We start from the raw sequence: 27953 nt of genomic DNA, 5'->3' as shown, positions 1-27953 counted from the left end.
AGTCTGTCTGTGTCCATCTGGCGATGCGGTCCTCACCCAGGGCTGGGCAGCCACGTGGGCCGCTCAGGAGCACAGGCCGCTGGGTCTGTCAGGGCCCTGCCAGCAGGTGCAGGAACTCATGGAGGGCCAACAGGAACAGGGACAGGAGCGGGTCTGTGGCGTAGTTTGTGCCGGTGCCTGCAAGGGACGAGAGAAGGGGCAGGGTTATCTCCTGGGAGCGGGTGGGGTGGGGGGTGGGGGGCGCATGAGACCCCCCACTGGGCTGTTGCTCTGAGTGCCCTGCTGGTACCCAGCCAGACATGACTGCTCTGCGGCGGCTTCCTCTTTACCAGCTGCACAGGAGCCCATTTGTGGTCCAGACACGGGGCGCCCCTGCCTGAAGGGCATGTGCTAGACAGCAGATCCCGAGTCCAGGCACTATTTCAGTTGAATAAGAACTCTGTGCTCCCTCTCCACTCCTGCCCCCAGGACTACACTGAGAAGTGCCCTTGGTGCTGAAGGCCCAGCTGCCCGCTCCTCCGGAGAGACTCCTGATCGCACACAACTCCATCCCCTCCAGCTCCTGCCTGAACTGCACAGTTCTGCATTCACAGACACCCTGCCTGAGGCATCCTGAACGTGTGAGTCTTCTTTCCACAAACCGTCAGTCCAGCCCCAGGGGTCAAAGTGGGGCACTCAGCAATCAATGTTTGGTGGAGGTCAGTGGGCTAGGGCCCCCTAGGAGTGACCCTTGCACTATCATGATGGGAGGTCACCCCCATCTGTGTCTTCCATGTGAGTTCTAACCCAAGCCTCTGGCCCACTACTGGGACTGTGACATACTGCCTTCACCCTCCTCACCCGGGCTGCCTGCCCGGCTCCCCATCTGTCAGCCATCAGCTCTTCATCTGTTTGGGAGGTCTCCTGGGCAACTCGGCAAAAGCCCACCCACGAACCCCAGGCTTCTCACTGGGGGGTGTGGGGCTCCCTTCAGGTTATTAGGAGGAGCCAGTGTAGAGGCACCATGGATGCCCCTGGTCCTGCCTGAACCATGTGGGTGTCACTACCAGCCTGCAAAGAATCGGGCTGCGTCCATGGAAGCAGTTTCCAGCCACACCCTGCCTATCTGCACCTTATGGAGACCTCTCCTCCCTTCGCCCCGCCTAGCCAGTTGGGCTGGAGCCCTGCCTGTCCCGAGGGGAGGCGCAGGAGGCCCTTCGGCCCGCGGACATGCACAGAAGCCGCAGCCCCTCCACCCGGCTGCTTGCAGCTGCAGCCAGCCCGGCCAGGCTTGTGGCTTCCCTGACAAGCCCGGGCTTCAGCCCCTGACTTCTTCCCCACTCCAGGGGGAAGAGCCGTTTGTCTTTCCTGTCCAAGGTGTTTCCCTCATTCTTGTGACCTGGGCCCCAGTCTCCCCTCTGTACGAGGAGGGGCTTGGAAAAATGATCCAGGCCCATTCTGGCTCAAGATGCCAGGATTCCATCTGTTCATTTTAGGAAATGAGGGCTGTGTTGGAAGATCTGAAAGAAAAGAGGGCAGAGGCCATCTGCTGTGCCCGTCCTATCCAAGGTCGGTGTTTCTGAACCCAGCCCTGAGCCCCCACTGAGAAGCACAGGACAGGAGGGCCCTAACGGGCGACCTTCCCTTGCGGTACTGTTTTCACGCCATCACCACGCCCGGCCCTCCTCTGCAGCTTCACCCAAGCTGACAAACCCTCTTGCCCCCTGTCATAGAGAGGACCACGGTGCGGTCACTCCAAAGGCTTGGGTCTTCCTTTGCTGCTCCTCACGGCCATGCGTCTCTGGGAAGGACAAGGGTGGATGTGGTAACAGACCAGCTGATGAAAGCCCCACATGCCTGGGTGGACTCACCGAGGCTCGGGGGTGTGGAAACAGGGGTGACCAGCAGGGCACTGGCTCCTGGGCCCAGTGGGCTCATGTGGCCATCCCAGCCCCACTGGCCTCCCCATCTCCTGGTGCAGATCTTTCTGCTCCCGCAAACCCTGACACTCAGGCCTGTGCAGGCAAGACAGAAACAAGCATGCGAGGCACTTAAAAGCAGGCGTGTGTGTGCAGTAGGGCACATCCAGATCCTCAAGGCACGTTGGGCCAGGAGGCACGGCACATGCCAGCCAGGCGGGATGAACGCTGCAGAACTGTGGGCACGGGAGACTGGAGAAGAGATGGCAACTTGCCTCCGAATACTGGCGACTGTGTCTTTTCCACTATTGCAGTCTCACCTCCTCATGTTTAAAAGTTGTAAAATTGCAGAAGACTTTGAAACAACCCTGAACTGAAACAACCACCCTGCTCCTGCGCTGGGCCAGGCGGCGGGCAACAGGGGCTGCGGAGCGGGACGGGGCCAGGTGGTGGGCAACAGGGGCTGCGGAGCGGGACGGGGCCAGGCGGCGGGCAACAGGGGCTGCGGAGCGGGACGGGGCCAGGCGGCGGGCAACAGGGGCTGCGGAGCGGGATGGGGCCAGGCGGCGGGCAACAGGGGCTGCGGAGCGGGTGCTCCCGGAGGCCAGTGCCTGGGGGGCAGGCACCGGGGTCGTCCATGTCTCTGCTTGAGGATGTCTACGTCGGGGGAGCCGGGTTTGGCTCCTCGGTGGCACGTCTTCGTCTCCCTGACCCCGCACTGCCACGGACGGGCCCCGAGGAGGTGGGATGGGGTAGTGGGCTGGAACCAGGACAGCTTCCGGCCAGGTTGCTGTGGGACCCGTGCAACACCCTTCACCTCTCTGGGTCCTGGGGCACACTCAGTAAAATGCGGATTGCACATGCATGGTGCCGTGAAATGAGTATGTGCAGGGTACGGCTCCCCAGGCTGGGTCCAGACTAAGCAAGACGACAGTGGTAGGTCGCAGAACGGCTACAAATGCCCCTCCCCTCTCACCTTCCGTGACGGTGCCCTCGCACACTGACGAGGCTGGTCACAGGACTTGCTTTGGCCAATGAACATTATCAAGCGTGAAGCAAGCCACAGCTTGAAAAGTGCACTGAGGCTTGCCTTTCTCTGTGGCTCCTGGAACCCACTGCCATGTGAGAAGACTGGGCTGGCCTGCTGCAGGTTAAGAGCCAGGAGATGTCCCAGCTGAGGTCCCTCTAGACCAGCCAGCCCCAAATGGAAGAGCAGATGACCACAGGTGCATGAAGAAGCTGACAGACACCAGCAGGAGAAATACGCACTGACCCACAGAACCATGACCTAAATAGATGGCTGCCCGTCATATCCATGTCACCACGGTTTAGAGTCAGAAGCTCACTGATAGATACAATCATATATAAAAAAAGTGCCTCAAACAGAGTAAGAGCCATGTGAATAAAATGTTAATGAAAAGGACAACATAATTCCTTTTCTGAAAAGTGTTGGAGAAGAACCAATTTTGAGGGCTGTCCTCCTGAGAGAAACATTTTCCAAGATGGAATAAACAGAATAACTATCTTCCCAAGCATTTGTGTTCCAGACAGACAGACAGATGCCCCTGGGTCTCTGAGGGGTGGAGGACTCGGGTTTTGGAGCCTCTTGCTGCATCCCTCACGAGATACTCACATGAGCCAGGGTCGACCGGGGAAGACAGCCTTCTGGGCTGCTCCTGGAAGCAGAGGGCCTTCACAGCAGGACGGGTCAGAGTTCAGGGGTCTGGCAGCCCCGTCCTCTCCCCACTGCTGTCCAGTGGAGGGGCGTGGGCAAGTGTCCAGCACCTAGCTCCCCCACCCGCCCCTGCTCCCGCATCTGCTGCCCTAGTCCACGTCCTCACTGTTTCCTGGAGCGAGGCAGGACTGTTTGCGCTGTCCAGGGCTCACCTGACCCTCCAGAGCAAGGACCAGGAGAGTGCCTCTGGCTCAGCTGAGGCAGGACCTCCTATCCTGGTCTCCTGTGTCATGCGCCGTGGAGAGGTCAATGTTCCTAGGGACATGCAGGCTGTTGTGATGACTGGTTGCTAACAGTCTATTTCCTCCTTTCCTAAGGAGGGCCAGGAAGAGCTCTGCAGCACACAGAAGTTGCTGTTGTGGTTAAGTGGGAAAATTAGGCTGCTTGAGAGGTGAGGGAAGCATCTGATGGAGTAGTAGCTGATTCACTCTTTATATTAAACAAATAGCACTGTTTTGCTAATCATTCTTACAGAAATCAAAGCTGCTCTGTGAATATTAACTTTTATCATTTGGGTGGCGAGTGGGGTAAGACTCACACCAGAGCCATTTCCCAAAGAACACTGTGGGTGCACCCAGACCCACAGGCACAGTGAAGGTGCCAGTTCGAGCAGCTTCCCCTGGAAAATCCTGCTTCTCTATTTACCCAGCAATGGCAGAATTCCAAAGCCCTCATCAGAAAACAACAGGGAATCTCTGGGGCCATTTATCACCTCATGATGGCACTGAAGGAGGCTGGGCTCCAGTCACCCCCTGGGATCCTCACTTTGCCCCCACCGGAGGTTCCTGACAGTCGGTTCCTGGGAGCGGGATGCAGAGGACACCCCTACTCTGGCCTGGACTCCTACAGGCATGGGGCACTGGGGGGACCACCCCCCTCTGCAGGCTTCAGGACTGGTAGGCTGCTCCCCAGCTGATCTGTGAGCCCAGGATGACCACGCCCTCCGCCACCCGCCCCGCCCACACGTCTGGGATCGAGGGGCTCTCGGTCCTGCAGTCTCTGCAGCCCCTCCCCTCCCCACTGCAGTCTTCTCCTGGCCTGAGGGCTACAGCTGAGGGGCTGGCTTGGGTCAGGAGTTTGCAAAGGTGCCCTCAGAGGCCAGTGCTGCTCAGAGGCTGTATTTTGTTTTGTTTTGTCTATAGCTTAAAAACTAAAAATTTATTTCAGGTTTGAGTCAGTAAAATTTAGATACATTTGCGGTCTGGTTCTACACACAAAAATGGCTAACAGGCTGATTCTGGCTCTTGTGACCTAAGCAAAGCTGGAGGTTCACCCTGTGGGTGACCCCTCGGTGCCTGGCCTTTGCCCCCTCAAGTGCTGCATTAGAATATTCCAATGCTGAGCACAGGCAGAAAAGAACCAGTCCAGCCTCATGGACAAATCCACTCCACCAGTGAGCGTGCGTATCCTAACATCAGGACTATGACGGAGGTCTGGAGGACAGGTCCCTCCTCTGTGTCAAGCAGAGCAAGGCATTTACATCCATTCGGCATTTTGTGCTGTCATGTTTTTTGAATAGGGGCTTTTTGGTTGAAAATGTTAGAAAACCAAGTGGAGCGCCCTGAATGAGTTTCTTTCAGCGTGGCTGTTCGATTCTATTCCTTTTCCCCTTTGCTGCCATGTGAGAATGAGAGAAGGGGCCAGCCCCCAAGCAGCAAGAGTCTGGGCATGGCTGGACTTTGTGGGCTGCACTTGGACATCACTTACCGTGGAGACTGAGGCCTGTCTCCCTGGGGCAGCCAGGAACAGACTGGCTCTTACCCCTGTTCCCATCACTGGCCCTGACTGTGAGTGTGGTGGTGGCCGAGCCCAGATAAAGAGAAAGGCTTCCTCTAGGAGCTCCCTGGGGGCAGGGTACAAGGAGATTTGCAGGGGCTTGTGGAACAGAACACTCGGTCGTCTGGGCCACGGTCAGGCCCCAGCTGTTATCTGTGGGGGACACACGCACAGAGCCCGGGGCAATGGAGAGGCCCTGAGCTGCCACTTGAGGTTTCAGTCTGGAATGCAGAAGGGTCTGGCTTGGTGCATGCTGAGCTCTAAAAATCGAAAGTTATAATCCAACAGGTAAAATGTGGGAGACTTTTACATAAAAGTACAAATCGAGATGTGAACTGGAAAGGCCCACGACCCAGCAGCTCCGGGCCCGCTAGTCACCTAGCTGCGGGGATCTCCTATTGACTGCTCCGCCTCAGCCCAGGCCGGGCCTGGGCGGCTGCCTGTTTCCTCCCTGATGCCCTGGAGTCAGCCCTCTCCTCAACCTGCTTCGCTCACCTGCACCCCCCACGCTTGGCCCTCTGTAGGGGTCTGAGTTTGCAACTTCTGGGCAAGCTCTGGTATGGGATCCAGGAGGCCTGGCTGTCAGCTCGCCTTCATTCCTACACCCTGGGGTGACCACGCGGGGCTGGCTCCCTTCGCTCTGACATGCCTGGCTTCCTGATGTTCCCCTGCACCCATCCTACCCTGGCTCTCTGGCCTCCCCTGAACACTGTGCTGGTTAGGCCAGGCAGCCCACCCGCAGCTGTGTGGGAAGATACCACCTTTCAAGAAGCTGCTCCCCTTGTTGAAGTTTTAATTAAACCCTCTTCACAGATATTTATTCAAAGGGAATCAGCAAGGAATAATCGAGCACTAACAGGACTGGACAGAATTTAATTTCTGCCATAAAATTAATGTGTGCCGGTAACTAGGGCAAAAACTAGGAGCAACCAACGGCCTTGGTCTTTAAAGGAAACTGAAAGTGTGGGCTGAGGAGGTGCAAGAGGAGGGGCGAGCTGTGGGTGCCTTGGTCCTGTGCTGGTCCTGCCCCAGCCTCAGGCAGCTGGCTCCTGGGTTCAAGCACAAGCTGTCCTCCTGCTGGGGGTCCATGTCCACGGGAGGTGACGTCCACAGGGCAGCCTCCGTGTCTGGGCTGGGAGGACTGGGAGTGCTCTGGGCTCAATGGGGTACTGAAGTGAAAGGTGCTCTGTTGTGTCCGACTCTTTGTGACCCCATGGACCGTACAGTCCATGGAGTTCTCCAGGCCAGAATACTGGAGTGGGTAGCCTTTCCCTCCTCCAGGGGATCTTCCCAACCCAGGGGTTGAACCCGGGTCTCCTGCACTGCAGGCGGGTTCTTCACCAGCTGCGTCCCCAGGGAAGCCCACGGGGTGGGGGCAGACACGAGCGTCCCTGCCTGTTTTAGCCACGCCTCTCGGCGCCCTGTTCCTTGCCTGGGTCCCAGTGCGGCGGTGACCTCTTAAAGTGTCTTCCTGCCTCCACTGCCACCCTGTGCCTGCCTCCCTCCTTCTAACGCATCTGGTTCACTCTGCTTGAGGGGCAAAAACCTTGATGGGTTCCCTCTGCCTTCAGGAGAAAGCACCACCACGTCAGTGCCACAGCTGGGGTGCTCCGTAATCTCCCCCAGCAACCTCACCCCCACTGCTTTTTCGCTATCAGCCCTGTACTCCAATCCACTGTTCTCTGCCAGCACCTTGAGTGGGCTCCAGGCTCACCCTGCAGAACCACTGACTTCTATTCCTTTGTCTAGGCCTGGCCTGAACCTCAAGCCTGGAACAAGTGCTGCCTCCTCCAGGAAGCCCTCTCTGAGCACCCAGGCACAGAGGGCTTTGCACAAATGAATGTCTGTTCTTGTGGCCCTTGCCTGTGTCCCCTTCTCCCCCAGCCCCGTAAACAGCTTCCTCATGAATCCTGCCTCTCCAGTCACGGTGGGAGCCGTGTGCCAGAAGGCTGGGCCCGGCCTCCTCCCCTCTTCCCCCAGCAAGTGGCCCCATCCACATCCAGGGCCCAGGAAGGCAGAGCCCAGCTGGGACCAGGCGCCACAGTAAGTGCGTCATTTTAAACCCCGTCCTCTTAACTGTAGAACTTACTATTTTATCCCTGTTTTACAGATGGAGAAACTGAGATCCAGAGAGGTAAAGGAACTTGCCCAAAGCCTGGAGCTGCCAGATAAAATACAGGATGCCCAGTTAAAGTTGAATTTCAGATAAATAACAGATAATTTAAAGTATAATATATGTTAATCTCTAATACTGCATGGGACATACTTACACTAAAATGCTATTGATTGTTTATCTGAAATTCAAATTTAAACGGGTGTCCTATATTTTAAGTTGCTAAAACCTAGCAGCCCTACCAAGACCCCTCTAAAATAATTGGCAACTCTGGGCCATGAACCCAGACCATCTGGCTTCTGTCCACACACCTAACCACCGCACACACCAACACTCAGGGTCGAAGGTGAGGCGCTCCCCTGCCCTGGCACCTCAGCTTGATCCCAGCCCCAGGCTGCTTCCAAAGGAGAGCATGTGGGAATGAGGTTTTTTTTTTTGTATTTTAACATTTATAATGGGTTTTTAATGTGGCCAACTTTGCTGCTAGCTCCTTTCCAGCTCCTTAATTCTTTTGAAATGAAATCTTGCCCCAAAGGACCCTTTAATGGTGCCACTTAATGAAAACAGTAAACGGGCCTTTCCCTCTGGTTGGGCGGCTGCTGTCTGCAGGGCCAAGGGCAGCCCTGACCACAGGATCAGGGTGCTTCCCAGGCCGGATGGAGCTTCCCAGCTCCTCAGTACTGGGCCTAGTCTTCAGGGGAGGATTTCCTACCCGCTCATTCAAGTTCTTTAAACTTTGAGGCTGTGGGGTGCTAACAGGCCTGTGGTTCTTGGTTCGTGGTGCCAAGAGAATTCTCTCCTTTAATTCTCTCAGGAGACTCTGGGAGGCGGAACGGCGGCGGCGCTCTTACACAGGTGGGCCATGGAGAGGTGAAGTAACGCGCCTAAGTATGGACAGCTGCGAGGCGGTAGAGGCGTTATCTCTAGTTCACTCCCCAGTACTTTTGAATTCAGTCCAGGATGCCTTCCTGACCCCACCCTGGGGGAAAGTTCTGTCTCACCTGCGTCCACACTGCCTCTGGTGCCCCAAGCTCCAGGCAGACCGGCTGCACAGCAGCCACGGGGCCCTCCCTCTCCTGCTATTAGACAGCCCTTCCTGTTCCCTGCTGCCAGAGCCCGCCCACCCTCCATGGATCAGCCCCGAGACGCCCACAGCATGACCTCCAAGACAACTTTCCATCTGCCTGCTTCTTGTCCCGGACCCCCTGCCCCAGGCCCAGGGGGTCTCTCAGAGACCACATCCTCCTTGGCCTGGCTGGAGGCGCCTGTTGCCCCATGGGCTCCAGAGCAAGTCATGTTTATGCTGCGCTGTGTTTGAGTGGCCACGGTGGCTTACGTTTTGACTGCTGTCTCCTCCGACAGTGGGTAAACCCACAATCGCTTCACACCCTGCCCACACCTGCATTGCTCACAAAGGGTTTGTTGAATGAATGAGTGGAAGTTGCTCTTAGAGGCCCCCAGCGGTCTAAGCAGGCAAGATGCACCAGGCACTGGCCAGCTGCTTCATGTCTGTCAACTTAAACACAGGCTGTGTCTTCAACTACATAGCGCTACCTGACCTTTTCACCTGCCCAAGACTGTGTGCACACATCTCTTTGTCTACCTTTTTCCAAATTAACTTCACCTTCATTTTCCCTTTATTCCAGTTTTGTCATTAAATAATTTTCACTGTTATGCCACGTGCAGCTTTGTAAACCACTTCAAATTTTTCCCCTAGGGAAAAATTTTATATATATATATATATATATATATATATATATATATATATATAAAAGCGTATTTGTATAATTTGCATATTTTGGATGAGACAGTTAGATAGCATCACTGACTCAATAGACATGAACTTTAGCAACTCCAGGACAGAGTGGAGGACGGGGAAACCTGGTGTGCTGCAGTCCACAGGGTCACAAAGAGTTGGACATGACTTAGTGACTGAACAACAACAGTATTTTGTATAATTTATACACACACACACACACACACACGTGTGAGTATATCAGCTTCCCTGGTGGCTCAGTGGTAAAGAATCCACCTGCTTATGCAGGAGATGAAGGAGACGTGGGTTTCATCACTGGGCTGGGAAGATCCCCTGGAGAAATGGAGAAGGAAATAGCAACCCACTCCAGAATTCTTGCCTGGGAGATCCCATGGACAGAGGAGCCTGGTGGGCCCCAGTCCATGGGGTTGCAAGAGCTTGATACCACTCAGTGACCAAATAACTAGATGTAGTTATATATATATAACTATATTGGGGAAGGAAATGGCACCCCACTCCAGTATTCTTGCCTGGAGAATCCCATGGAGGGAGGAGCCTGGTAGGCTACAGTCCGTGGGGTCGCGAAGAGTCGGACACGACTCAGTGACCTCACTTCACTTCATATATATATATATATATATCAGTTCAGTTCAGTTCAGTTGCTCAGTCGTGTCCAACTCTTTGCACCCCATGAATTTCAGCACGCCAGGCCTCCCTGTCCATCACCAACTCCCAGAGTTCACTCAAACTCACGTCTATTGAGTCAGTGATGCCATCCAGCCATCTCATCCTCTGTCATCCCCTTCTCCTCCTGCCCCCGATCCCTCCCAGCATCAGAGTCTTTTCCAATGAGTCAACTCTTCGCATGAGGTGGCCAAAGTACTGGAGTTTCAGCTTTAGCATCATTCCTCCCAAAAAACACCAAGGGCTGATTTCCTTTAGAATGGACTGGTTGGATCTCCTTGAAGTCCAAGGGACTCTCAAGAGTCTTCTCCAACACCACAGTTCAAAAGCATCAATTCTTCAGTGCTCAGCTTTCTTCACAGTCCAACTCTCACATCCATACATGACCACTGGAAAAACCATAGCCTTGACTAGATGGACCTTGTAGTAATGTCTCTGCTTTTGAATATACTATCTAGGTTGGTCATAACTTTCCTGCCAAGGAGTAAGCATCTTTTGCATGGCTGCAATAACCATCTGTAGTGATTTTGGAGCCCCCAAAATAAAGTCTAACACTGTTTCCCCATCTGTTTCCCATGAAGTGATGGGCCCAGATGCCATGATCTTCGTTTTCTGAATGTTGAGCTTTAAGCCAACTTTTTCACTCACCTCTTTCACCTTCATCAAGAGGCTTTTTAGCTCCTCTTCACTTTCTGCCATAAGGGTGCTGTCATCTGCATATCTGAGGTTATTGATATTTCTCCCGGCAATCTTGATTCCAGCTTGTGCTTCTTCCAGCCCAGTGTTTCTCATGATGCACTCTGCATATAAGTTAAATAAGCAGGGTGACAATATACAGCCTTGACGAACTCCTTTTTCTATTTGGAACCAGTCTATTGTTCCATGTTCAGTTCTAACTGTTGCTTCGTGACCTGCATATAGGTTTCTCAAGAGGCAGGTCAGGTGGTCTGGTATTCCCATCTCTTTCAGAATTTTCCACAGTTTATTGTGATCCACACAGTCAAAGGCTTTGGCATAGTCAATAAAGCAGAAATAGATGTTTTTCTGGAACTCTCTTTCTTTCTTGATGATCCAGCAGATGTTGGCAATTTGATCTCTGGTTCCTCTGCCTTTTCTAAAACCAGCTTGAACATCTGGAAGTTCATAGTTCATGTACTGCTGAAGCCTGGCTTGGAGAATTTTGAGCATTACTTAACTAGTGTGTGAGATGAGTGCAATTGTGTGGTAGTTTGAGCATTCTTTGGTGTTGCCTTTCTTTGGGATTGGAAGGAAAACTGACCTTTTCCAGTCCTGTGGCCACTGCTGAGTTTTCCAAATTTGCTGGCATATTGAGTGCAGCCCTTTCACAGGATCATCTTTCAGGATTTGAAATAGCTGAGCTGGAATTCCATCACCTCCACTAGCTTTGTTCGTAGTGATGCTTTCTAAGGCCCACTTGACTTCACATTCCAGGATGTCTGGTTCTAGGTGAGTGATCACACCATCGTGATTATTTTCATCGTGAAGATTTGTTTTGTACAGTTCTTCTGTGTGTTCTTGCCACCTCTTCTTAATATCTTCTGCTTCTGTTAGGTCCGTACAATTTCTGTCCTTTATCGAGCCCATCTTAGCATGAAATGTTCCCTTGGTATCTCTAATTTTCTTGAAGAGAACTCTAGTCTTTCCCATTCTGTTGTTTTCCTCTATTTCTTTGCATTGATTGCTGAGGAAGGCTTTCTTATCTCTTCTTGCTATTCTTTGGAACTCTATGTTCAGATGGGTATATCTTTCCTTTTCTCCTTTGCCTTTCACTTCTTTTCTTTTCTCAGCTATTTGTAAGGCCTCCTCAGACAGCCATTTTGCCTTTTTGCATTTGTTTTTCTTGGGATGTTCTCGATCACTGCCTCCTGTATAATGTCACAGACGTCTGTCCACAGTTCTTCAGGCACTCTGTCTATCAAATCTAATCCCTTGAATCTATTTCTCACTTCTGCTGCATAATCGTAAGGAATTTCATTTAGGTGATACCTGGATGGTCTAGTGGTTTTCCCTACTTTCTTCAATTTAAGTCTGAATTTGGCAATAAGGAGTTCATGATCTGAGCCACAGTCAGCTCCCAGTTTTGTTTTTGCTGACTGTATAGAGCTTCTCCATCTTTGGCTGCAAAGAATATAATCAGTCTGATTTTGGTGTTGACCATCTGGTGATGTCCATGTGTAGAGTCTTCTCTTGTGTTGTTGGAAGAGGGTGTTTGCTATGACCAGTGCGTTCTCTTGGCAAAACTCTATTAGCCTTTGCCCTGCTTCATTCCGTATTCCAAGGCCAAATTTGCCTGTTACTCCAGGTGTTTCTTGACTTTCTACTTTTGCATTACAGTGCCCTATAATGAAAAGGACATCTTTTTTGGGTGTTAGTTCTAAAAGGTCTTGTAGGTCTTCATAGAACCGTTCAACTTCAGCTTCTTCAGCGTTACTGGTTGGGGCATAGACTTGGATTATTGTGATATTGAATGGTTTGCCTTGGAAATGAACAGAGATCATTCTGTCATTTTTGAGATTGCATCCAAGTACTGCATTTTGGACTCTTTTGTTGACTATGACAGCTATTCCATTTCTTCTAAGGGATTCCTGCCCACAGTAGGAAGATACTGCGGTCATCTGAGTTAAACCACCCATTCCAGTCCATTTTAGTTTGCTGATTCCTAGAATGTCGACGTTCACTCTTGCCATCTCCTGTTTGACCACTTCCAATTTGCCTTGATTCATGGACCTACCATTCCAGGTTCCTATGCAGTATTGCTCTTTACAGCATCGGACCTTGCTTCTATCACCAGTCACATCTACAAACTGGGTATTGTTTTTGCTTTGGCTCCATCCCTTCATTCATTCTGGAGTTATTTCTCCACTGATCTCCAGGAGCATATTGGGCACCTATCGACCTGGGGAGTTCCTCTTTCAGTATCCTATCATTTTGCCTTTTCATACTGTTCATGGGGTTCTCAAGGCAAGAATACTGAAGTGGTTTGCCATTCCCTTCTCCAGTGGATCACATTCTGTCAGACAGACCATATATGGACTAAATCAGTTTTAAAATCTTTTAAAGCAGTAGACCTCCTTTTTCAAGCTATTTGCTGCGTGGAACCTCAATATTTAAAATCATGCGAGGGAGAATTTCCCTGGTGGTCCAGTGGTTAAGACACTGCGCTTCTAATGCAGAGCACATGGCTTTGATCCCTGGCTGGGGAACTAAGATTCCACATGCCCAGCAGTGTGGCCAAAAAAAAAAGTCACTCCTCTCCTCACACCCCACCACCACCCACCTCCCAAAAAAGAAAACAAGATTAGAAGCAGAACTGCTTTGTTTGTGGCGGGAGGCAGGGCTGGGAAGCCCGAGGCTCCAAGGAACAAAGTTTGGGAGCTACTCATTGGAGACTGTTTGTGGCCCCTTTCCGACCTAAGACTCACAGACTTGTAGAGGCCAGAAAGCTGGTGTGCCCATTACACAGATGCGGAAGGGGAGAGCTGTCAGTACCTCAGAGGAGGGGCCCCTGCTTCTCTTTGAGGCATTTCAGCCTCCTTTAGCTCCCACTGTCCCCTGCATAGCCTTTATGTCCCTCGGTGCAGAGTGTGCCCAGCTTAACCAGGTCAGGCAAACAGTGGGCACTCAATCAGTGCCTGCACAAGGAGGGCTTCTCACTGTGTGGGTCCAGGCCTGAGAGCTGGGCATGGCCAAGAAAAAGCAGGAGTGGCAGCCTGGAGGCCCAGGGCCGGGGGAGGAGGGCTGTAGGTCCCCAGGGCCAGCACGCAGAGCACGACAGCAGCGCCTTTCTCCAGAGTCCACCTTGGCAACACCCGGGCATTCCTTTGTTTTTCACACTGAGGACTTCTCTTCAGGAACACAATTTAACTGAAAAGGTTCACACATTTTAATTGCCCGGGGACAGTGCTCTGAAAATTCTATAACATGTGCTCATTAAATAAAATTAGCACAGAGGAGCTGCCCAGGGTATGTCACGCATTAAAAGATGACTCTGTAGAACAGAATGCATTATGAATTATTGCCTTGTGTATTTTGTTACATTAGTTTTTAATGCAAATACAGCTCCTCATCTGCCTACCTAGAGATTTGACTTTTTAAATGCTTGAAAAAATATATTTAACTTTGACGTGGACAGTCAGCATCAAGTCTTTGCCAGGCTGCATCCTCCAGAATGCCCAGTGTCCACTCCTGCCCCTCACAGCAAGGGACAGAAGGGCCTTCTGCAGGCTGAGGGGTTAAGGGAGCTGGGGCAGGCTGGGAATTGGCTGTGTCCCCTTGCTCTGCCTGTCCTCTCTGTGGCCCAGGGCCAGCCCGCAGAGGCATGACCTGGCATGAAACTCTGGCCCACGCCACCACCTGGGACCTTTCTCCCTCCGGCCTCCCCTTCCTGGAGGATGTGGCCTGGCTGTGCAGAGGTCAGGTGTGGAGAATCCTGACCCAGGCATATCTCCTCCTCCAGCCCCGCTCCTCCTGCAGGGCCCATCTTGCATTCGTGTTTCATCCACACGATGAAACAAGTTACTCATCCAAGGATAAGTATCTACTCATCCTTCTTTCTGTCCCCCTCTCCCATCCAGCCGCTCAGTCATAGCCTTTTCGCACACATTCCTTCCGCCCAGCCACATGGCCCTGCATCCTTCCTTTCACTGACCCCAACCTCTGTCATCCAGTCACACATCTTTCCCCTCACTCATTCAGCAGACACTCGTTTTCCAGTTCATCTCTGCATGCATCCTGTCCCTCACCCATGCAAACCTTTAGTCCTGGCCCTGTCACCTCTTGGCTGGATTACCGGCTCTGCAGTGGTCTCCCCATATCCACCCTGCCCCTACCTCTCCAGCCCCCACAGCTGCAGCCAGGATGTTGTTTCAGAAAGCGTCACGCCCTGCCAGCCACTTGTTCCCATCCATGGCCAAGAGCCAAAGCCTCCCTGGGGTCTGACCTGAACTCCTCTCCACTTAATTCCCCTGTGCCTCTTCTTGCTCTCTGTGCCCTGGACACAGCAACTCTGTCAGGCCTTTGTAGCCCCTGCTCCCTCTTGCCAGAGGATCTTTGCACATGCTGCCCCTCTTCTTGGAAGGCCCTACTCTCTCTCCTTCTCATGCCCACTCTTAACTATCCCCCCGATTATGGCTTAACTGTTGTTCCGGCAGGGGCCCTTTCCTGACTGGGCCATGGCCCATGGTCCTTCGCTTAGAGTGCTAGCGATGGCCGCAGATTCCTCCCTGCTGTGTGCCTGTCTGATCAACAGTCATGCCGTGTCCCTCTCTTCAGACTCCTAGGACCCTGTTGATCTTGTTCACATGTGCTCTCAGTGCTTAGCACAGATCTTGCACGTAAGATGCTCAAGGGATGTTTTCTGAACGTGCAAGTAAATGAACGAATGAGCAAATCAGTGCCAGGCCCAGGGAATGTGAGTGTGGGGCGCTGGGGACAAAGACGTGAGAACGAACTCTGCCTGCCTGCCCAGGGCATCAGTCCAGGACAGGAGGGAAATGTGGGGGCCCAAGACAGCAGCGGGGCCCTCCTGGGTGCCCAGGACGGATAAGGGCCCTTGAGATGCAGGGTCAGCGAAGCGTCCTCCCCTCTGTGGATTGGTCCCCCACTGCCAGCCCACCCTGGCCGTCCCCTTTATGACCCCGAGGCATTCTCAGAGCACCTGCTTGTCTGGCCACCGCTGTTGGGCCATCAGCTTCTCCCTAAAGCAGGGGCTGCATCTACCAGATGCCCGGGGTAGTGGCCACCCTCAGTCAGACCAGACACAGTTAGCTAGGAGCCCCCACCGCAGCTCCAGCTCAGAATAAGCCATGGAACCATGTCAGCTCCATCTCCCTGGGGGTTTATTAAAGATCCTTCCTCTGCGCTAAGCGGCATTCATGTGAGAATCAACTGTAATGAGTTGCTGTAAGGATATGACATTGCAGCTGGGATTTCCTGGCTTAGAGAAAACCGGTATTTCTTCAAGGAGAGCTGATGGGCAGGGGCCAGGGGGCAGAGAGGTTGGGGCTCTGGATCTTTGCCTGTATTCATCCGGTAAAGGCGGGCAGACCTCCTTCAGGGTAAGCCTGCAGTGCTTGGTGGGAGGGAGGCTCACGTGGGCCTGAAGGGGTCCTGGCCTTCTGGTTCTGCATATAGCCCGCTCTTCATCCCACCCTCTCCCCATGGGTCCCTGGGTGCCAAGCAGTCATCAGAGAATGCATCCAAGCAGGTACCAACACAAAAGGCAGAGTGCCAGAGTGCATGGGAGACAGTGTAGGCCCAAACCTGCGGCAGAGGCCTGACCCATCCCCTGACATGCCCATCCCTGCACAAGCGGCTCTATCTCATGTGGGGAGAGTCTCAGTGAGGAGGGCACTGGCACCTCCTCTCCAGTCCAGGTCGGCCCTGGAGACTGTTCGGCTGCCTGACCATCACTAGGGGCCAGGTACACAGGTGTGAGCAGGTGGGACGCGAGGACCCATACCGAACCTGTCCTTGCTCACCTCGCTCCTGACTCATGCAGAATAGCTGCAGCCAGGAAAGAATGAGGACATGGCATTATCCCCATTTCCTTTCCTCCTCCTCCAAATGGCAAGGAGAAAGGACAAAAATAGCACCTCGCCGAGCCATTTGCAGTCTGAGGGCATTTTCTGTTTGAAGTGCCGTCGGCTGTCTCCTCACCTTTGGCCCCACGATGCACTCAGTGCACAGAGGGAAACGCGTCTCAGAGCAACGTCTCAGATCGGAGCATCCTGTCCAGCCCCCAGGAATGGTCAAGAAACGACTGGGGACAGTCAGTGCCATTCCCACGGACGCTGCTGATAGAGCCAACATCGGTGGGTGTGTTCCAGGTGCCTGGCCTGTGCGAAGCTCCCCTCTCTGCGGCTTACCTCCTCTGCTCCTGTGTGGGCACTGGTGTCAGCCGGATGATAGATACGAGAACTTGCCTGTGGCGGGTGGGAAGTGATGGGTCAGGACTGGAATGCAAGCACTTGGACTCGTGGAGAATGAGAAGCACGCTCCTTATGGAGGGCGAGGGAACGAGGCATGGCCTGTGACTTCTGGGTGGCTGGAGCTCCATGAGGCCCAGAAACAGGAAGATGGGTTGGCATTCAAACACTGGCTTGCCCGTGAACCAGCTTAGCTCAATAGTAAGGGATGTTTGAAATGTCAGAGGAAGAATTAAGTGGTTGGAAAAGGGGTGAGTAACACTTTCTCCTGAGCTGTTGGCAGCCTTTCTCAGGTTTGTTTTGTCTTTTCCACCATAATGGGCAGCCCCTTCAAGAGAGCTTGTCTAGGCCCTGACTGACCACGCGTGTGTGCGTGCTTAGTCGCTCAATCGTGTCTGACTCTGCGACACCATGAACTGCAGCCTGCAAGGCTCCTCTGTCCCTGGGATTCTCCAGGCAAGGAAGCTGGAGTGGGTTGCCATGCCTTCCTCCAGGGGATCTTCCCAACCCAGGGATTGAAACCTGGTCTCCTGCACTGTGGGCAGATTCTTGAATACTGGAAGGGGAGCCTATCCCTTCTTCAGGGGATCTTCCTGACCCAGGGATCGAACTGGGGTCTGCACTGCAGGCGGATTCTTTACCAGCTGAACTGCAGGGAAGCCTGGCTGACCGTGGCCTCCTGCCTTATCAGCACTGGGTGTCCAGCTGGGCACACTCCAGAGGTGCCCTGGGCACAGCTGGCCTTCACGCCTGAGGAGCCCTCCAGCGGGTTGGTCACTTCTGAGCTGGAGGGAGCAGAACGCGTGTGCGTGGGTGAGCTGATGAATGGTGGGGCCCCCAAAACTCTCTCCTTGAACCACAAAGAACAGAGGCCAGCCCAATGTGGCTCTGATATTTCAGCCCGGGGAGAGGTAATGACGGAATGGAACCACCAGTACTTTCCAGGAATGGCCTCACCCAGGATGCTGACCAGGGACGAGACTCACAGGGCCTGCCTCTCAAGGGCCACCTGGTGGAGGTGTGGCTCGAGAAGACCTGAGCGAGGGCCCGCTGCTGCTGAGCACCCGGCAGCCCCTTCCACGGCTCTCAGCTCACCGGCAGCTAAGCCTTAGCCCAGAGAAGGCTGGACTGGGTAATCCATCCTGCACTTAGAGCACCTTCCCTGAGAACCCTGGAGAAGGAAACGGCAGCCCACTCTGGTACTCTTGCCTGGAAAATCCCTTGGATGGAGAAGCCTAGGAGGCTACAGCCCGTGGGGTCACAGAGTTGGACCTGACTGAGCGACTTCACTTCACTTTCCTGAGAACACCAAAGCCACCAACAAGTGGACTGTTTCCCACTGAAGCCCCATCCCAGGGAAGGAGGTTTGTCATCCTTCATAAGGAAAAGGCGGGGATCGGCAGTTGCAGATGCTGGACCTGTTTGCTTGTGACCTTAAACTTTCCTGAAGCCCTTGTGTAAGACAAAGGGGAGCTTCTCACCGCTTTGGAGTTTTTAAGAGATGCCTGCAAAGCATGGGGGAATAGAAAAGATGATAGTTTCTTTTTTCCTGCTGTGCTGCAAAGGTATCTTAAAACAAGTCAGCATCTCCCGTAAAGCTTAGAGGTTTAGACCACAGCCAAGCCCTTGCCTCTGTCCACGTGGGCAGCAGTAATCAATATCGTATTACAAAAGCACTTGACCTCATTTATTCCCATGGATGCTTGGGGAATCCTTAATATTCAGAGCTTTTAAAATGTGTGCCTGGCGTATTTAACGAGAAGCTCCTTGGTGGGCTTGGCTCCCGGTGACATTTAGAAAGCCTGGCTCTCCACTCTTCCCGTGGGGCTGCCCCACCCCCCCCCGGCTAGGGAAGGAATCTGGGCTCTGGGGTGGGGGCTGTTTGATGGAGTGGGGCAGAAGGGGTCATGTAGAAACGGGGGACACTGGTGAGATGCTAGCGTGACACACACCTAGTGCTCAGTGAAAGGCAAGTATTCTTTATCATTATGAGGATCTGCAGTACTGTTTTTCCTTAGTTTGGGGTCTCCCAGGTGCTGAGAGAATGGCTGCATTGTGAGCCGACTCACGGCTGGATGATAGACAAAAAAGGCCCTTCCACCTGGTGTGACTTTCTCAATCCATGGGGCACAGAGTTGGGAGGGAAAGAGGGCCCCCCCGGGAACTTCCCCAGGACTGATCTAAGAGGCGGACGAAGCCCAGGTGCCTCCTTCCAGCCTGAGGTCTCGCACTGCCTAGAGCAGGCCTCCTCCATCAGCCTCGTCTGGGCCGGGGCTGTGCTCCCTGGGACTCCTGCTGACACAGATAGCTTTGTCCCGGAGTCCCGTGGGCACCCTTGATTCCCTGAGCTGAGTCTGGCTGTCCTCGCCGGTTCCTGCAACCATGGGACTGGCTGGTGAGGGACGGGAGGCCGTGACGTTGACAACCACACGCGTTTGCAGGATGCGGCTGCCTCCTGCCAGCGGTGAGGCTCGGCCGTTTACTTTGTGAAGTCCCTTCACGTTCTCTTTCAGGATGCTCAGAGTTTCACCTTCTCCTCTCTGGGAAAACCTCTGCCAGATTTACTTTCTCTTGACTTACGACCCTTGTATCACATCAGAGCTTGAGGGAAGAGCAGGCTGTTTATTTAAGGTGATGGCTGTCAGGTCCCTGTGGGTCCGGGGAGAAGGGGAGGCCGGGTGGCTGCCGCCTGCCTTTGCGGCCTGGTTGGAAACCCCCACCGCGTGGAGATTCTCTCTGGTCATACTGGCATTTCTGCTGGCTTTGTTGTCCACCAGGGGCCCGGGCTGAGAGGAGCTCCCTTCACCTTGTTACCTTGTCCACAGCCCTCTTCGGTCATGGTTTACAGTTGCCATGGTGACATCCAAGGATGCTCCCCTTGATGGCTCCCAGCAGTAGCAGTCTCTCTAAAGCCATCACACCTATGACCTTGGTTGTCTTTCTCTCATTATTAATTGAAATATTGAGACTCAGTTATCTGGGTGGGTACCAGGCAGCAATTTGCCACATCCAGCTGGCTCTCTGTAGGGGCCAGGGTGGCTCTTCTCTGAACTGGAGCCTGGAGGCTAATTAGAGGGTCACACACCACGGAGCTGATCCCCAGGTCCCTGCAAAGGGGAACCTCTTGCCAACATACAAGCCAGTCAGTTGCAAACTATTCTGTTGAGGCCACACTTGGCTTCACTGTGGCAACCTTCTAGTTGAAGCATTTGTCTGGAAGATACTGTTTTGTTTTCTCTCTCTTTTTTTATTTCTTCTAGACATGGCAACCAGCAGCAAAGTGTTCATGAAAAATAGGTCAGTATTCAAATTAATTAGGAGTCAGATTTATGAACATGGCTAAGAAGGACCCCAGTCTCCTGTGCCGGCTCTGTTGCGCTAATCCAGCCCATGTTATTTTTAGGCACAAGTATCAAAATGTCTCTTGACAAATGAGACGTGAAATGAATGAGTTTTTGAACATAAACTTTTAGTGCAACTATGTATTTGGCTATGTTGGGCATGTATAGGGCACAGGAAGGCTTTCCTGGCCTGGCTGTGAGAAAGCTGAAAACAAAGCTTTGAGTAAGTCCCCTCATCCCTTTCCTGGCGTTAGCAAAGAGCCTCACTTTAAAAACAGTGACACAGTCTTGTCTGGGGCTTCTGATTTTCTCCCAGGAGCAACTGCTTAACAGGTGACTGGGGAGCTGGGCTGGGACCATCTCTGAGGTTGCTAATCTGAAATAGCCAGTGTATCCATTCAGCTCAGGGGTTAGATGACCTCTTTAATTAGGAACTCAGGTCTGGATTTGTCCTGGTGTTGGGCTGGGGAAGAATGCATCTTCCTCCCTTGAGAGCCAGCTGGTTGCCTCTGTCACTCCAGATCCACCCTTCACCTTTCCCCACTCTGCTCTGAGCCCTGAGAAGCTGGCCTGTACAGGCTGCATCACCTGGGTGCCCTTGTCCTCAGCTCCCAGGAGGGTTTGGTCACTGGGAGACCCTGACAGGGCACTAGAGGTCAGCAGGAGAAGGGGGTCTTGCCAGGCCACCAGGGGTTAGCACATCCCTCTCCCAAGGCCTCAGCTCTTCTGGTCTCTCTGTCCACCTGACCTCTCTGGATTCTGCTAAGTTGCCCCCTCCCCTTGCCCCTTCCAGGCCCAAGGTGCTAATGATTCCCACTGCTATGAGCCAGGGGCCAGTTCTCATCCTTGGCTGTCCTAACCTTGTTCACACCTTTAAAAAATACTCTCATTGTCTCTCTTCCAAGACTCTGCTCGAATGTGCCATCTGCTCCACCAGCCCCCTCTCTGTTACGCTCTGCAGACACGCCTGCCTGGTAACCAAGTGGCCACAATCCTTTCTCGTCCTTCCCCCTCTAAGCTGCCAAGAACCGAGAGTGGGGTGAGGAGAGTGGTGGGGGCGGGGAGCAACTCCGAGGTCATCGCCGTGAGCTCCCTCTCTGACTCACACTGCTGCTGGCTCTGAGTGATCGGCTGCCTGCTGCATCCCAGAGAGGCTCGGCAGGACCAAGAGCTGCTCGACAACACAGCCCTGCAGAAAGGCTACCGGCGCCCGTGACTCAGAGCCCAGCTGCAGCCTTCATCCCGCCCACAGCCCCCAGGCGCAGCAGGTGAGGCAGGCTGGGGCACTGAAGACAGTACGGGTGCCCCCTTGGCATCAGGCTGTTGGGTACGTGTGTGGGTTAGAAGTCCTGACCCACTTCTTTACACCCAGAGTGGGCCACAGAGGGGGCCGCAGCACAGTGATTCTCCCTGGAGCCCAGAGGACACAAGCCTTTTGGTCCTCCAGCTGAGGGCCCACCTTCCTGGGCTTGCACACAGCTGGAGAGGAACCCAGGGCTCTTTCTGCACCGTGTCTGCGTGGTTTCTGACGGTGCAGGAGCCGGCAGTGGCTTTGGGGCGACAGAGGCCTTAGGGCCAGCACACCCCATCCCGGTCGAGCTGTGAGCCCTGCTGGCAGCCCCACTGGCTCTTCTTTCTGGGGGGAAGTAGTACTGCTTCTCACCCCAGGGAGGGCAGAGGAGCCCCCGCCTGGGCTGGCAAGTGCCGTCAGAACGGGGCTGACCTAAGGACTTCCAGAAAGAAGGCACTGTCCGTGCCAACTTCCGTGTCTGGGTCCCTGCTGGAGCGATGCGTCATCTGGAGCTTCCCTGCGGTCAGGCCCAGAGACTGCAGCTCTGACAGCCGTGCTGGGCAGTCAGGGCAGCTGCGATGAGGCTCAAGGGGTCAAGTTCTGCCCAGGGAGGAGGGAGACCGAGCAGGAATGACCTCTTATCACACGGGGCTTCCTTTACCAAAACCTTCAGTGGCTCCTGTTGCTCCACTCGGCATTCAAGACCTTCCGCAGCCTGGCCTCCAACCACCAGCCACTCGCTTCATCTCCCTCACCCCCTCCTCTTCGCTCAGAGAATATAATGGCCTTGGTGATAATAGAGCAGTTTCCATGCTGAGTTCCCTCTGAGGTCAGGGATTACTGAAGTATTTCTAAAAGAAATACTTTCAGAGAGGGTAAGTCACAGGCCTAAAATCACACAGCCAGTAAAAGAAGGAAACACAACGCATATCTGGGCTCCTGGCGCGCCACCTCCTCTGCTCTGCTTATGGTCTATGGGACATCCCAGAGGAATGTTCCAGCCCAAGACACACGTTTACTTGCTAGAGCCCAAGGGATGGGGCAGAAGGGTGTTTTCTTCACCAACCAGCAGTATCTAGGCCCGTAACCCTTTTCCAGCATCCCTAGTAACCCTTTTCCAGCGTGCTAGGCAGAGATGGCTTCGTTCCTGTGATTTAGGCTCTTCCACCCTGAAGAGATGAGACTGGAGAACAGCTGTCAAGCCAAGGACTACATTTTTCTACCCTGCTTGCATCTGTTGAACAATCAGACTGAGTTCTGGCTGATGGATGAGGGTGGTAGTAATATTGACCACTTCTAGGCATGGCCTTTACAAACTTCCATTGCCATTCTCCATATCAGCTTTTCTCTGAGAGAACTGAACTCTACCAAAATTATCTGAGTGGCTATCTTCTCAGTCTTCCAAAAATGACAGATACCAAGACCCATTCTAAATGCACAAGAAAGACTCATCACATGCTTTGTGAGCCTTAGAGCCCTGGGGCTTGGTGTGCTCAGGGCACTGGGTTGAGAAAGGCTGCTTCCATTCTCTCTTCCCTTGTTTGCGGGCTGTGTGTTGATGAGCGAGCGTGGAAGCCACCTCTTAAAGATGGTCGAGTTTCTGTCGGCTTGAATCTCTGAATGACTGCATGGAACAGAGCCATTCCTCCTCAGCCCCGCCTCCCAGCAATGGAAACCAGAAAATGGTACATTCGAATTGTGTTAAGCCTCTGGCATTTTGCAGCTCTGCACAGCAACTCATGTTATCTTAAACTGATATGGGGTAAGCTGCAAGACAGGTGGTCGAGTTTGGGGAGAGGACCCTCACAAGTTCCCAGCTGACTCGCCTTCCCTCCTAGCCTGGGAGGGTACCTGTATGGAACCTGAGAGGGATGAAGCCTCCAGATATAGACAAGAGCCTGAGCCGCATGGAGAAGCTTCCACAGGGAGGGTGACTTAGTGAGAAGCAACTGAACTAATGTGGAAGACAAACTGGCAGGGTCTGAACTGTTTGAAGCCTTAAGACGATCGGCCAGGGAGGGAGGCTAGGATGCTGGTGTCCTTGGATTCAGCGGGGAGCCCAGGAGTCTGCATCCTTACAAAGTGCTGATACTGGTGGCGGGGCATCTGCACTTTAAGAACCTTGAGAGGGCTTCCCTGGTGGCTCAGCTGGTAAAGAACCTGCCTGCAAGGCGGGAGACCTGGGTTCGATCCCTAGGTTGGAAAGATCCCCTGGAGAAGGCAAAGGCTACCCACTCCGGTATTCTGGCCTGAGAATTCTATACAGTCCATGGGGTTGCAAAGAGTGGGACGAAGCTTTCAAAAAAAAAAAAAGAACCATGAGAGTAGGGCGGTGCGCTTCAGCTCGCCCACTCTGTGGTGGTTTATATGACTGTCCTGGAGCCCAGCACTCTGAGTGCTGCAAGGCTGATGGAGATGCTCTCTCTGAGTCTGTGCCTCGACAAGACTGAGAGGGAGTGACAAGCTTAAAGGCAGACACAGGGAGTGAGCCCTGGAGCTGAGCTATCTCTGAGGTCCCACCTTTGAGCAGGTGCTGGGAGTGAGGGGTGCCTTGGAGGAGGGACACCCTGCGCAGTAGGCCCTCCTGCCCTGGCTAAAAGCCCACCACTGCTAAGCCGGCCCTCCTGCTCCCAGCCTGCAGTCAGCCCCTCATCCTTGCCCTCTGCTCTCTGACTCCCTTCTCCCCTTCTCTCCTTGCCCCTTCCCCCTCCCCTGATCCGCTCAGCTCCCTGGGAGAGCAGCCCTCCTAACGATGGCAGGGCTCCATCTTCACCCTGTCCCCCATGAGGGCCTAAAGGAGCCTGGAGGGGCGATTATAGCCCAACTGCTGTCTAGGACCGCCTGGAGCTTGCCAAGGAGGGCAGAGCGCACGCAGCCAGGTCCACCCACGCGGGCTCCAACAGTGTGTCTGTTCAGTCCAGTCAAGGTGGCACCCAGACTTACAAGACCCGAACTGTAATCGCCTCCTCTCACTCTAGACTGGGTGCTACTGCCCACCCTGCATGTTCAGGAGACAAGCAGGCCCGATGCTGTTGGGGTGCAGCCCCCGAGGTCCGGTTCCCCAAACTCGAGAGCGAGCTCCCCGCCTCCAGCCTCGGGAACCCCGGGCGGCGCCCACCGTCAAAAAGGTGGGTGGTGACCACCCCCAGCAGCCGACAGTAAGGATGGGAAAGCGGCGGGAAGAGAGCAGAGGCGGGGTTCTGGGAACGCTCCCGCCAGATGACCCACCGACGGCTCCGCGCCCGCGACCGACCGCAGCGGGGCGGCCCGCCCGGCGAGAGCCTTCCGCGGGGCCCTTACCTGAGTGCCTCTGGCGCAGAAGGGCCGCCTCGCGGGGCGGCGGCGGCGCGGACGAGGCGGCGGCCGCCACGGTGGTCGCGGCTCTGTGCGCCGCGGAGGCGGCGGCGGCCTCGGGGACGCCTGGGGCGGGGGCGGCGGGAGGGCCCCCGGGAGGCGGGCTCTTGTCGCCGCGGCCGGGATCCTGGGCGCCGTCGGCCCGGGCGGCGCTGGCGGGGCCGTGGCGGCGCGGGCCGCCGCTCTGAATGTGGGACACGGCCTCCGCGGCCTGCACGTCGGGCGGTGCGAAGCGCGCGAGCACGCGCAGCAGCGCCTGGGCCGTGTGCTCCTGCGTGTCGTCGTCGCTGTAGTCCGACACGCGGCACTCATACACGCCCTCGTCCTGCCGCCGCACGGCCGACAGCCGCAGCCGGTGCGAGATGTCGTTGCCCTGCACGCGCACGGTCTGCAAGAGAGCGGGGCTTCGGTCAGGGCCCGGGGCGGGCAGGCCGGCGCCTTGCCCTTGGGGCCTTCACATCCGCTCCCACTAACACTCCTTCATTCCAGAGCCCGGAGGGCCGAGGTGGTGTTCGAGGGAGAGTCGCTCTGCCTTCATAGTGCAGATACCTGCTCCCAGCTCCAGCCCTTCTCAGCGAGCGCTCTGCCCTCGCTGGGAGGCAGTGCATGCAGAGGCTGCTGCCACAGCCACTGGGTCCCTGCTGCCTAGGAACTTGTCTCTCGGCGGCAGCATGGAACGGCAGACAAAGCTCAGCTCCTGCGAGCTGCTGGAGATGCCGGCGAGCAACCGCTTTGTGGCCCTCACCAAGCTCCCAGGGAACCCTCACCTCCGAACCAAGCACAGGAGGCCCTGGTCATCCCCAGGCCGTGATCCCTCCATCTCCAGAGGGGAAGGCTTGGCGCATGTCCTCCCCAACCCTGGCAAGACTCCTCCCCTCCACCGCAACTCCAAGCCAGCCCACGGCGCCCGGCACCGCGACCCGCAACCCAGGCGGAGGGCTGCCGCGGAGGGCGCCGCCAGGGCGTGGGCTGCGTGCGGGGTGGGAGTGGGGCCCACAGCCCTGAGCCAGGAGCTAGGGCAAGGAGCCTGCAGGAGAGCTTTACAGGCAAGCGTACGGAGGAAGGAGATTCAGGCCTGGGACCCTTGATTTACGCAAAAGAGAACCCGATCCACGACCGGCGACAGATGGCGCACGGACACGCCAAGCGGCCGACAATGCCAGGCTGTGAGCTGGGCCCTATACCGCACCGCCAAGGAGCCTTTCTAAGAGGGAGGAGGCTGCGGGGCGCAAAGCGGCCGGAAGGGGTCTCCCGCGGCCCACGCTGGGCTCCACACTTACGCTGATTTTAGTCGCATCCTTATTTGTTACCTAAAATGCAAAGAGGGAGAGAGAGACATTAGGCTGTTGGCCTTCAGGCTCAGAGAACTCAGACGCACCTCCTGCAAGAGGATCCTCCGCAGGCGGGCTGAGACTCGAAACCGCTCAGGATGTAGCCACGGCGGAGGGCAGGAAGAACATCGAGATTTTCAGGAGTTTTATCCGGAAGGAAGCAGGGCTTGGAGCTAGTATGGCGCCCGGCCAAGGAGGGGCTGCCGGAGCACCCCTGCCAGCCAAGGAAGGGAGGCTGGATCGCCCCCCGGGTGGGAAAGAAGACCCATTTCCCTCCGGAGGAGCATCCCCATTCCCTATGGTGTTTCCCTAAACCCCTTGGAAAACTGGATGGACAGGACCCGATGGGAGATGTGAGCAAAGGGTGGGACTCCGGGTAGAGCGAAGGTAGGCGGTGTGGGTGTGCGGTGTGTGTGTTTTTGTGCGGCGCTAGGGGAGGTGGGTGTGTGTGTGAGAGAAAGAGACAGAGCTAGAGACTGTTTAAGAGGCAGATGGGCAGAGGGGGAAGTCCCTCTGACCCTGCAGCGGCTGGAGGTAACCTGTACAGCGTGCTCCGCCAGCCTCTGGATCCCAGCCCGGAGGAGCTTAGCTGCTTGGCCGTGTGCCCTGGGGACCTCAGAGTGGCAGAGGACAGGGAAAGCCCGGCCCCAGCAAGCGGTCTTCTTTCAACACCCGGCACCCATCACCCTCTGGACCGGCAGCTGGCAATAGCGGGCAAACTGGATGAGGGGTAGCTTCCTAGGGCTAGGCGTGGAGTTCGGGGGAGGTTTCCGTGAAAGGAATGCAAATGCCTAGGGGATAACAACCGCTGTTGTTGAAGGTGCTGTCAGGACGGAGACGGGAGGAGATGGGTGGCACCACGGGGCGGCGCCCTGCCTGCCTCACCCCGGTCACCCCAGGCGCCGCGCGGGCGGCCAGTTACCTTGCTCCGGGCGCCGGGCACGCTGAGCGCCAGCTCGTGCAGCAGCTCTCGGGGAGGCTCCTTGAGATACCACCACTGAATCTCCAGCGAGTACGAGGTGGCTCCACTGGCCCGGAAGGCGCAGGGCATTTCGATGTCGTCTCCCTCACGTACGGTCACATCTTTGGGGACTTCGGTGAATGTCGCTGGGGGCGGGGGAGAGAGAGGCGTGACCAGCTGTGGGGCTGAGGCCCGGGGCCACCCCGGCTCGCTGGGCCGTGTGCTTCCTATCCCTCAGCTGCTCGCGCGGCCCAGGCACTGGCCAAGTCCGGTCGAGCAGCTGCCGGGCCGCTGCAGAGACCGGCTGCCGCTGCAGGCCGCTTCCCTCCAGTCCGGGCGGGGCGGCGGGGGGCGGCTCACGCTTCTTCTCCACGCCCGGCCGCGCTACCAGCGCCAGGCTGGGGCGCGCCAACTCCCGGCGCCCCACGAGCCGCCTGGCCGCAGCTGGAGCCCGGGTCCGGCTTCGAAGGACCTGGGCGCGGGCGCCACTGATGCCGCGACCGTTCGCCGCTCTCCACCCCCTACCGCACCGGGCAGTGGCTGCACACCAGGATCGCTGGAGACTGTGAAGCCTTCCCCTTCGCTTCCTCCGCCTCTTTGTCCGCTGCGGCCAGGACAGGCTGGCTTTGGCGGCCCCGGCGAGGACCCCTGAGACCCCAGCGGTAGCAAAGTTCCCGCTCTCACCCTCGGCCACGAAGAGCAGCAGGGCGCGCAGCACCAGCGGCGGCAGGTATCTGGGAGCGCCGAGCCGGTTCCTCTGTTCCAT

At 55.4% G+C, this 27953-nt stretch overlaps 1 protein-coding gene across 1 annotated transcript; it reads right to left on the bottom strand.

Moving 5' to 3' along the window:
- Positions 1-88: 88 nt before the first annotated feature.
- Positions 89-27953, bottom strand: LOC138096137 (V-set and transmembrane domain-containing protein 2B-like). The gene is made up of 9 exons (XM_068992214.1): positions 27872-27953; positions 27149-27333; positions 26176-26205; positions 24842-25283; positions 21974-22097; positions 17580-17694; positions 2296-2509; positions 1851-1994; positions 89-177 (listed from the first exon to the last, which is right to left on the bottom strand). Exons 1-9 carry the CDS (start codon positions 27951-27953, stop codon positions 89-91), a joined length of 1425 nt encoding a protein of 474 aa, XP_068848315.1.

This window comes from Capricornis sumatraensis, chromosome 20 (assembly GCF_032405125.1).
Source record: "Capricornis sumatraensis isolate serow.1 chromosome 20, serow.2, whole genome shotgun sequence".
In the NCBI taxonomy this organism is placed as follows: domain Eukaryota; kingdom Metazoa; phylum Chordata; class Mammalia; order Artiodactyla; family Bovidae; genus Capricornis; species Capricornis sumatraensis.
Note: the sequence above shows the minus strand (reverse complement) of the source record. Positions and strands in the feature narration are given on the sequence as shown.